At 42.8% G+C, this 12,053-nt stretch overlaps 1 protein-coding gene across 1 annotated transcript in view; it reads left to right on the plus strand.

The window, feature by feature from the left end:
* Window positions 1-286: 286 nt before the first annotated feature.
* Window positions 287-12,053, plus strand: part of LOC133123521 (NALCN channel auxiliary factor 2-like) — a 46,057-nt gene continuing 34,290 nt past the window's right edge. Inside the window, exon 1 of the mRNA XM_061233992.1 lies at window positions 287-574. Within this exon, the coding sequence (XP_061089976.1) occupies window positions 287-574 (288 nt within the window). The remainder of the gene's footprint in view (window positions 575-12,053) is intronic.

Consider the following 12,053-nt stretch of genomic DNA (forward strand, 5'->3'; position numbering starts at 1 on the left):
CCTCCTTTCTGACCACCTCTGGCTGTGTGCTGGAGTTAAACTGCAGTCCGGGGACAGGGGTTATCGCGAACCTGGGAGTAACGCGACCGAGGAAGACCGTTTCACAACTAAGGAGGGGGGGCACGATGTTTTTCTAAGCAATTCGACCAAATTCGTCGCTCCAAGTCCTCAGTGTACCGCTGTCCAAACTCGCCGAGATCTGGAGTCAGCCTGCGCCACACTGCGTTTGCAGCGAACAGACGTCGGGTCATCATTTTCAACTCCATTGACGTTTTCGTCACAGCTCATGTTAGCTCATTTTAGTAATTTCAGCCTTTCCTTTTGTGATTCTTACACCATCTCCGACCTGCTTCTGGGAATGGCGAACCCGGACGGTTTGAACTGCAGTCTTCGGAACATGATGTGGGATTTGGGTCGCGGGGGCGCGGATGACGACGACGTGTGCAGCGGCTGCATTCAAGCGTATGCGAGGCTGGACCAACACGCTCAGGAAAAATACGAGGAATTTGATTTCCTCTTTCTCAAGTATTTATCGGGGGATTATTCCGTCAGATCACATACCGAGGACTGTAAGGTAAGTGGTTGCTACTTTGGGTACTTTATCAGACCACGCGTGTGATCAGTTTGTTTGTACTTTCTCTCAAGTGAACCAGCATCCCACAAGTGCACTCATACCTTTCACCCCGCAGCCTGCATCTGAATCTGCGCATTACAGATAATTACAGAGTATTAATAATTGCATTACCATGTAAACGTTTACTTTTACCTCCAGCCACTGCATGACTAAAGAAAGACTTTTATACAATTATTTCAGTTTAGAATGTAATAAATCTACATGGCCAACTTGCCCATTACTTTTAATACCTCACCAATAAAATATGATCATTGCTATCTACCAAACTGCATTATACACAATCCTTATGTTCGAAATAGCGTATTTTTTCTTACTTTTATAATAGCTTACTAATGGTCTGTGAACTAAATAACTAGAATTTAGTTCCATGGAATCACCAAATTATTTTTCTCTTAAACCAAGCCAGGGGAACTATACTGCAGGATGTTTAGTAAAATTAGGGATAAATAAATCAAATATGCTGAAACCCTTTTTTTCCGTTGGATAAAAAACCCAGTTTGATACATTTTATTTTCTCTTAGATGGCAGCAAAATGTAAAAACACTTTCAGAGATACCTGGGAAGTCAATATATAATCAAAGCAATTTCATTTGAAGTTTGGTGAAAATAGATATCTTTTAAGATCCCTCGGTAATGAGTTTGCTGGTGTATCAAGGGTTAATGTATTTCAGATGCGTCATATATATGACCCTGGTCTGCTAACAGGACACAACATCTCTTTATTGAGGTGCTACCAAAGAGACATTACTTATTATTTAATTTAAATACATTCAGTCAATCAATCATTACTGGTCCAGCTTGCGGGTTAGCCCCTGCTCTTCAATGAGATGAGGAGGTGGTTTCTCATGTGAGACACATGAGTGTAGTGTGGTTACTTTCCAGTGTAGCCCTCCATAGCAGAGGGCCCTGTTATAGCAAAGTGCCTTGTTATGGCAGAGTGTGTCCTGTTATAGCAGAGAGTGCCCTGTTATAGCAGAGTGTGTCATGTTATAGCAGAGAGAGCCCTGTTATAGCAGAGAGTGCCCTGTTATAGCTGAGAGCCCTGTTATAGCAGAGAGTGCCCTGTTATAGCAGAGAGAGCCCTGTTATAGCAGAGAGTGCCCTGTTATAGCAGAGAGCCCTGTTATAGCAGAGAGTGCCCTGTTATAGCAGAGAGAGCCCTGTTATAGCAGAGAGAGCCCTGTTATAGCAGAGAGAGCCCTGTTATAGCAGGGTGTGTCCTGTTATAGCAGAGAGTGCCCTGTTATAGCAGAGTGTGCCCTGTTATAGCAGAGTGTGCCCTGCTATAGCAGAGAGTGCCCTATTATAGCAGGTTATAGCAGAGAGTGCCCTGTTATAGCAGAGTGCTCTGTTATAGCAGCGAATGCCCTGTTATAGCAGAGAGTGCCCTGTTATAGCAGGTTATAGCAGAGAATGCTCTGTTACAGCAGAGTGCCCTGTTACAGCAGAGAGTGCCCTGTTATAGCAAAGGGTGTCCTGTTATAGCAGAGTGCCCAGTTATAGCAGAGAGTGCCCTATTATAGCAGGTTATAGCAGAGAGTGCCCTGTTATAGCAGAGTGCTCTGTTATAGCAGCGAATGCCCTGTTATAGCAGAGAGTGCCCTGTTATAGCAGGTTATAGCAGAGAATGCCCTGTTACAGCAGAGTGCCCTGTTTCAGCAGAGAGTGCCCTGTTATAGCAGAGAGTGCCCAGTTATAGCAGAGTGCCCTGTTATTGCAGAGTGTGCCCTGTTATAGCTCAGTGTTATTACATTACATGTCATTTGGCTGATGCTTTTATCCAAAGCAACTTACAGTTGATCTTAGACTAAGCAGGAGACAATCCTCCCCTGGAGCAATGCAGGGTTAAGGGCCTTGCCCAAATGGCTGTGTGGATCTTATTGTGTCTACACTGGGGATCAAACCACTGACCTTGCGGGTCCCATCCATGTACCTTAACCACTACACTACAGGCCGATGATTTTCCTGTGTCACCTTTCCCACTCCTTCTCTTGACTTACCTTTAGAAGTCTCCTTAATCATGTAGACATTTGATGCTATCTGGAGCTTAACCAGCACCTCGACTGTTTGTTTGAGAGTTGGTTTTTGAACATCATCTGCTGTTTTTTCCTTTTTTTTTAAATATTTTTAGCAACAAAAAAACTTGTTTTTCCTTCTGTCTTGCTTAAAGGGCTAGCACGTGGCTTGGCACACTGTGTCCAGTGTTGATGACATCATTTTCTTACCCAAATCCCTGTCTCCTGTTCTTACATATCTTAATGTCCTACCCAAATGGCCCTAGCTTTTCCCCACCACTTCACTGTGCAAGGCATACTTCAGGGCTGCTTCTGTGCAGTACTCAGTCACAACCTTCAAAATTATTGTCATAATTCACTCTACACTTGTGGGAAAAACCAAGAACCCCGACCTTACTTTGCATATAATTCCTGATTCAGTTGTATTCGGGTAAATATGTTTGTTATTACAACCGACATGCATTAAAAAATTGACCCCAAATGAGGAGTGTGTCATTCTAAAGAGCTTTGATGCTCAAACAAGACTCATCTGAGACTCTACTGAGACTCATCTGTGCAAGAAACAAATCCTTCATCTGTCCCTGCCTACGGTGACAGCCAGTGCAGACACAGTTCATTGGGCCGCGTAGTAATTATCCAGAACGTCGCACACACTCGCTCTTTATCGTTAATGAGGATCCCAGCCTGACCGGCTTGTGAAGGCAAAATGAAAGAAACCGCCGGAACAATAGGCAAGAACAGTCTGGCCGTTCCCATTCGGGGCCTCTCAGATCTTAGACACAACAGGACATACGATACGTGAGGTACAAGAGCTGCAGATACTTTAGACTCACCGGAACATCTCTCTGTTATTAACCGTGACAGTTCTGTCTCCCGACCGTTAAAGCCAAAATATAGCAATGTTTCTAATGCTTTAGGAATATTTCTGAAGGGGTGTGACAAAGTACCACATTGTGTCAGTATAGCACTGGGAGTGCATTTTACCAAGCAGAACGTCTAGTCATTAGGAAAGAGAGAGGACAGAAGGAGATAAGTGTCTATGGAGCCTTTCAAATTTGTGGAGGAACTCGACTCCAATTCTGTCGTTGTGATTGGCTCATCTGCATGAAAGTCATTGTAATCTGATCTGATCACTTTCCTTGTGATTGGACCATCGCATCACCGATGCAGTGGTTTGACTCAATCACAATCATTATAATTGGTTCGAATAGTGTCACTGCGATTTTGCGCAATCACTGTCTCTGGCATTGGCATAGACACTGATCACGCTTGTTGGGATCGTAACAATTTCTGCTGTGATTGACTCAATCACTTCATTCATTATGCAAAGATGATTAGGCCCCTAATTGGCTGCACGTCGGGGTCATTGCCTATAATCATAAAAGCTTCCTCATAAACCAAAGGCTTAACAAAATTGAGCAACGAAGAGCATTTATGTTGCCGCTTCCCTGGAAGAATGCTGCGATGTTCTTAGCGTCAGGGCTTTTCCGTCGGATGGTTATGAATCAGCTTGGACTAATTGTGGCACAAAGGGCACAAAGGCATGGGCATGGCCTCTCCTGCTGTGCATTGTGGGCCAGCAGACGCCTCGATTGCTGCCGCCCACAGAAGACGATTTCAAGGGCATCTTATGCTTACCGTTTTTTTCCCTTTCACATAAAGCGCACTGCTCGCATCTGGAATGCATAATAAACAGTTTCACAACTGAACTGGTGTTACCTCAGTACTGGCAGTTAGAGGAAAAATACATCTTCATGTCCACACTGTAGGAACACTGAGATGGCTAAAATATGTTGCATTTCCCTTGGCAAAGGCATGTGTTTCATGCTGTTGGTGGAAATGCATCTTAGCTGGTGAAAAGGCAGTTATTTTAGAACAGGGGTTATCTTCTGGCCCTCTAAGATAACCTCCCTAAAGCTGTCTGGGGAACTCAGCATCACTATTTAACACATTTAATAATCACGATGGTCACATATTACTCAGGATGGGTGAACCATGTACATAGTTTATCTGAAAATATGAATCAAATATAAAGAATTAAATGTGAAATTATGAGCATCATATTACAATTATTTTCCTTAAGACTTCCTGGCACTCCTTCACAGACACCAGTTTGGAAATACCTACTCTAGAAAAGAGCATATCTCTTAGCCTCTGAGGACAAATGCACTTTTAACACATCACAGTCAGTTACATTCTTAATATTGTTTTTCAGGTGGAAATGCAGATAGATGCTTCTAAACTGTTCCACCCCTAACCACCATAACATCTGCCCCTTTACAAAGTCATCCTCCAAACCAGCCATTGCTGTATCTAGCTGTCAGGGCAGTATAAAAGCAGCAGTGGCGTTCATTGAAGAGCAATGACAAAGTCCTTAGAGAGACAGGAGATTACCATAAAGAAATTATTCCCAAAGGCAAAGTCCCACAGCTGTTTGTGCCTCAGGAATGTTTTTTTTATATAATTGTGATTTTAATTAGACTTTATGTTTAAGGGGACTGTTCACAACTCGTTTTTTGAATGATAATTTTGCCCATTGAAATGATGTTCATGTTGGAGAAACATTGTGTCCGATGCCAGCAGCAGATGCGTAATGGAGGAGTCGTTTGGGGGAAGAGAGCACTTTTGATAGGCTCGCTCTACGTGTGGCAGAGCGAATAAAGGCCCAGGAGCTGGAAGCTCTCTCGCTCCCCCCAGCAGGCAACAGCTTTACCACACTCACCTGTTTATCTTATCCCTACAGATGGGACTGCATAGCAAACCCCTGTTTTATGCAGCCATTTTTAGTGTCCTGACACAGCATATATGTTTTCCAGAAATGTAATATACTTATACAGCTGGATGTTTACTGGCGGTTTTTGTGATGGCATGCCTTGCCTTTCTTGGCTCCGGAGTGATTCTGGGTGTATGCAGAGCTGACTGGGGCTGTGATGGTTTTAATTCCCCCCTGGATAAGGGTAATCGTATAAGCCAATGATAAAATCGAGCATGAAACCGATAAGGAAGAAGCCTTGTTTCCAGTGACGGGAACCTCGGTATCCTGTGGACAGGAGAGAACAGTGAAACTGGGTCTTATGTGGCTTTGCTCCAGTTATCCTGAACAGGAGGCCTTCCTTCTGACTGTGTGGTAACACTTCACACTTAGATTATGCACAAAGCCTCAGGGAATCATGTAGAGTGGCTGTAGTGTCCCCACACAGAGGAAGGGTGGCAGTACTTCTATCACTGTGCAAGAAAGACTCCTCTGATTGGGTCAGGCATCAGCTGAGCTTGAATGGTTCTCCTCAACCAATGGCTATGCAGCTGAGCAGGGGGACTGGGATAACACAGTGTGCCTGGTGGCTGAGGCAGTGCTTGGAAAATGGCCCACAATACAACAGGGCTTTCCAGTTTGGTTAGAAAAATGCGGTTACAATTCTGTTAAATATATGTATCGTATATGTTGTCCACACTATATTTATAAATCACTCAGGGAGATATGTAGTGGATAATCACAGATTTGCAGTTCAGTTGCTAAGTCAATGTGCTTTGAAAACAGCATTTCACCCCATGTGTGTTTTGCCATGGCATGTGCTTATGAATGATTCATAAAGGTATTATGTCATAGTAAGAAGGAGGTAAATCATTTTCATGAAGGCCTTGGTTATGCATGTTTTATGGAGAGTGTGATCGTAACAGTTTGTGATTCCCGAAAGCCCAGAAACATTTTCATGTCCTGTTATTCCTCTGTTCTCTGAAATCCCCAATGTAGACCTTTATTATGAAAAGCCACCTATCTATTCTGAACAGAGCTCATTCATTTACTGCCGCCTTCCACCCACAGATACGAATGCAGGCAACTGACCACATTAGCTTATTAGTATCTTGTGTAAGTAAGCCGCTTTAAAGTAATATAATCATTGGACCACAATGCAATGCTGACTCGGTTGTATTTCTGACTCAAAATCCACAGTTAAGAGGAAGCATACCGAGTTGTAAACATATACACACTGAGCACTTTATTATTAATGCGATTATCTTATCAGCCAATCTTGTGGCAGCAGTACAATGTGAGGAGCATCAGTTAATGATTGCTGGGGCCAGACAAGGTGGATTCAGTATCTCAGAAACGGCTGATCTCCTGGGATTTTCTCTAGAGTTTGCAGAGAACTGGTGCGAAAAACAAATCTCATTCAGTGAGCAGCAGTTCTGTGGGCAGAAATGCCTTATTAATGAGAGAGGTTAGAGGAGAATGGCCAGACTGGTCAAAGCTGATAGGAAAGTAACAGTAACACAAATAACCACACATTACAATTGGGGTATGCAGATGAACACACAATGCGTCAAACCTCCAAGTGGATAGGCTAAAGCAGCAGGTAATACAAACAATATCCCATAACTCATAGGGTCATGTATAAAATGCTATAGGCTAGTAGCAATTACGGCTAGTTTTACTAGCGGAGACCTCTGTTGGGTTTCAGTTTTTTGATGAAGAGAGCACTAAGATGTCTCACAAGAAAAGGTAAGGTCTATAAGGTAACATCAGCCTGAAATTCAAAGGGAAAGACATCATCAGCAAAGTGTGAAGTGGGGAAATTTAAGAGGAGGATAATAATGTCCATGTATTAATTTGAGGAAACACTGATCAATTGATTGTAAAATTCAACCTGGAGCAAGAGCAGGGAGGTTAATTGAGAATAGAGGCCCAAAACTAAATTACTTTTTCGCTAGCTGTATAGGTGCAATACCACTATTCAATCACTTCCTTCACAGAAATCACCATACTGTATGTGCACTTTAAGATATCAGTTGAAAAAGAGCACAAATTGGAATAACAATGGCAAGATGTTAGGTTATTTTATGTGGTAAAATGTTACATATTTTTAAAAGACAGAAGGCTGAGTATTCTTCAAAATTGATTTCCCCAACGTTCTCATATTTCTGAGTCAACTGCCTATGTGTAATTAAAATAGTCTATTGCATAAAGTTCCTCTAGAGCTATGAAATGTATGATCATGTCATTTTTATGCAGCTTCAGTCAAAAAATGTGGAAATAGTGATTCACTTGGGAATATGCTACTGAGATTGAATTGTGTCTTCTAGACACTCCTTTTCTTAACTCCCTGGCAATATTTTATAGAGTATGTGTTAGTAACAAGCTGGAAACAGAAAATGAATGCAGAAAATATTTTAATGTGATGTCTGCCAGCAATTATACCAGGCTTTGGACATGCTGACAAGTCCTCCTAAGGTTTGTCTTTGAAACCATGAGACGGAAATCATTTCATCCCGAAAGATAATCAAAACTTCACTAGTTAATCACCAACCCACTGATGCATATTGGGGGCTTTATTGAAATTCAGAGTGTTGAATTCCAAAATCCCAAATACTCTGCTCTACTTGAAACAATAAAGGTAGAGTTAGGGGGCGACGTGGCTCTGGCAGTAAGAGCAGGCCTCTGGCCTGTCGGAGGGTTGCCGGTTCGATCCCCCGCCTGGGCTGGGTCGAAGTGTCCCTGAGCAAGACACCTAACCCCTAAATGCTCCTGACGAGCTGGTTGGTGCCTTGCATGGCAGCCAATTGCCGTTGGCGTGTGAGAGTGTGTATGAATGGGTGCATGAGAAGCATTAATTGTACAGCGCTTTGGATAAAGGCGGAATATAAATGCCAACCATTTACCATTTAGAGTGTTTGGCTTCACAGTGGTGATAGCTTGTTAATTAGGCCATAGAAGAAGAACTGTTCTGTCATAGATTTCATAGAGAACGATATTTGTATTGGTTTTATTTAAAAATGGTTTGATTATGTTTATTTAATATTAATTCCATTCTGTAAATTAAAGCCTTTAAATGAATTTGACTAAAAAGACATATTAGACTGTGGTAATTGTCCTACATTTTAAATTGCCCTGGATAAGACTGTGTTTCAAGCTGACTGACTGTGGGATAACTTTTAGACTGTGATGTCGGTTTAGAGGAATTCACTTTCCAATTTGAAATGTCACCTGCCTCCCATGCTGCTGTTTTCACATCAGAAAGTGCCTCCCCCAGTTCTTCACAGTTTAGGGTGGGATTTATCCAACAAGAGCCACAAAGGGGAGGCTAATCTTAGCATAGCTTTATGCTTCAAGCAAGTGAGATTTTTTCTGTTTTATATTTTTGAATGTATTTGTTGGTGAAGAAAGTGAGGAGAAATTCACTACAGTTGACAGGTTCACCTCCATTGACTCGACCTATCCATTAGCACTCCATAGCACCTTTCGCCAGCAGTCATGACAGGGTGTGACAGGGTGTGAACACTAAAGCAACACTTTAGTGTTGAACAGCAACAATATGAACCCCAGCAGAGGTGTGAAATCCTGGTTCAGTCCTGGTTTAGTCCTCCCCAGAATTCTGCTCCAACCACCTTAATTGGCTAATTAGCACAATTCCTCAGCCAGGAGGTAGAACTAATGAGTGAAATCATAATGGGTGGAAGAAACACATGACAGGACTTTTACTTTCTGACCCCTGGACTTTACACTTCTGCCACAAAGGCAACAAACTCTGTAGGCCATGGATACTGTGATATGGCCCTTGAATCCAAATCCAGTCCTGCAAGTTCATAGCAGATTCAGTAGTTTCAGAGTGCAAATCCCTCTGGGCTTTGGTTCTCTGGAATAGCACATTCCGAATGGTGATTCCAGCGACCTTCCTTGCTTTAATGTGAATAAAAGCATGCAAAAGATCCTACAGTACTAAATAAATGAATAAAGAAATAACGGTCATTAACACACTCAGGGAATTAACTGGACTCCACGGACTGAGGGAGAGACGTTGCTATTCGAGGGCTGAGGGAATGCTGGAGGGAGAGGAAGAAGGCTGTTCATTTGTCTCCTTCGGAGGTACCAAACTTCCTCTCCTAATTACTCTCCCCTGTTGGTAATGAATAACTATCAGATAAAAATAAATTACCTTTCTCTGTGAGGGGTGTCCTCATGGGGCTTCCTTGGGCTGGTGAAATGGGTGCCTTCATTCTAATAGCGCTCAATCAACATAAATCTTCAAGTGCCGCAAACGCACGCTATGCCGTGCCACCTGACAGGCATAATGTATCTCTCTGCAGTGCTTTTGTGTTGCGAGATTAAAGTTGCATAACAGAAGCAGTGGAAGTGTGTATACCCTCAGTGGAATAGCACACATTCGGTTATGTCCCCTTCAGTATTGTGAGGCGTGCTACTACAAGGCAGTAACCAAATCCGTTATTTTCATTAGGGTATTTGCAGTGCGCTGCGATGTGTTGTTCTGTCATGTTGAAGCCTTGCTGTCAACTGCCACATATGTAATGAAATCTAGATTCATAAGCAAATTTCTGTTTAAAAGGACAATAACAGAAAGGAAATGGATTGGAACATCAGGCAGGCTTTAAACTCAAATGCACCGTGACAAAAAGGTTCAATCAAGGTTCACCATTGATTGATTTCAGTATCGAATTTTCCATTGCTGTGAAGTGGCACCGGAGGTTTTGGTGCTGTTAGTGGGTTTTAAGCGTAAACGAAACCTGTGCTCAGATAACAATGACAATGGCCAAGCAGCATTTCTCTAGAACAAATTGGACAGTACCTGGCAACAGTAAATTATTGTGGAGAGGCCAACGAGCATCTGGTCTCCCTGCGCACCACAGGGGCTACTGGCCTGAGTGAACAGATCGGAAATCAATGGTCCGGGCAAGGATTTCCGAAGTGAACAGCGCTCCTCTGGGAGAAAGGGAAGCGCTTGAACCAGTAAATAAGTGTAACTGGGTCAATGAGCGCTTGTGTGGAAGGTGCTGGGGGTGGCTGGGGTGGAGAGAAGCTAGAGACTTGGTGAGGTCTTGACTAACAGGTCATTCACTTTGACAGAAGTACTCTAAGATCAATCCCCCGTCAAACCTGATGTGTGTGGTGAGCTTGATAGAAATCAAATGTGTTTGCAGGATAGGGTGTCTGTTTTAACCCTGGCTGTACAGAAAGGGCTTCTTTGTTGTGGCTCCTTGAAGCATACGTCAACTCCTGTTTACAGTAGTTATATTTTTCAGTAGTGGTTGTTGTGGCTGAGGCTGTGGTTATGTTTTTTGGAAACTGTTTGGTTACCTGTGTTTTTGGGGTTTCGGTCACATCTGTGGTTGTTGCTGTAGCTATGATTATGATTGGCCTTTTGGGTGTGGTTGTTTCTGTGGTTGTGCATGGTAGCCAAATGTTCAACAATGTAAGAATCGCATCTCATAAAATAATAATACAATTTAATTAAGAAAATAATCAGAATGTGAAATTAGATGTTTTATATGGCATATCAATGACATGCAAAAGAGGGTAACAAAATGTACTACTGGACTCAAATAAAGTAAATAAAATCACTTTTGACAGGATCAAACCCTGGATGTCTCTTTAGAGAGGTGGTTTTATTATATTGCATGAACAGCTGTGCCATCTGAGGCTCCTGTAGTTGGATCCATCACAGTCTGACAGCAGAGGAAATTGTGGATCTTTTATTGTGACTTTGGAGAAGTGTCTCTCTCTCTCTCTCTCTCTCTCTCTGTCTCTCTCTCTATCTCTCGCTCTCTCCGTGAGAGATGGCTTTTAAGGAGCTAGATGAGAGGTGAGGACACAGGCGCACGATGTCAATCAAAAGTGCGGCGCAGCTGGCTGCGGCATGTGGCGGAATATCAATGAGGGGAGCTGGATTTACCCCCAGTGTCCAGTACAGGGGCTTTCACAAGGCCCCGCCTCCCGACCATGCCCATTGGCTGAGAGCCGGCACCGCCCTACCAATGACAGAGATCGGGGCGTGGCCCAGCTCCATTTTTTCTGATCATGCTGTCATCCACAAGGCATTAGAATGCTGCACATGTCTGCAGCCAAGCAGTGTGTGGTGTGAGTACAGCTCAGCTATCATCTGAAGGACAGTGACTCAGGCATAATGTAGACACAGCATACCGTAGGTAGATATTGATGTTATTCATTCAGAACAAATGCTCAATGCCTTTAGCAAATAAAATAAATGACTCTGAAAGAGGCTAATTTTTAGTTTAGAGTTAAAGCTATAGAGAAGTTCAATTCTGAACTTCTCTGGTGTCCTTAAGATTAACGTCCAGTGTCTCTTTCATTATGCTAGCATTTCATTTTTAAAACTATTCCGTACGTTTATGCCACTATACTTTACTGGGCAATACTTCCAGCTGACTGCTTTATACCGCATTTGAGAAAATAATTTCTTTACTCCATTACACCGTGTGTATGCGCATTACTCACGTAGGTGAATCCAGAAACCCTAAGGAAGATGCCGGAAAACTTTGAGTCTCAAGGATGAGTCATATTCAGGAGGTGAGGATTCAGCAAGTGCGCTGTTGCCATACATAGAACTCTACTTTGTCCTTGTCTTGAACAGAATTTGGAGTGAGTGTAATGA

Source organism: Conger conger, chromosome 3 (genome assembly GCF_963514075.1).
Source record: "Conger conger chromosome 3, fConCon1.1, whole genome shotgun sequence".
NCBI lineage: Eukaryota > Metazoa > Chordata > Actinopteri > Anguilliformes > Congridae > Conger > Conger conger.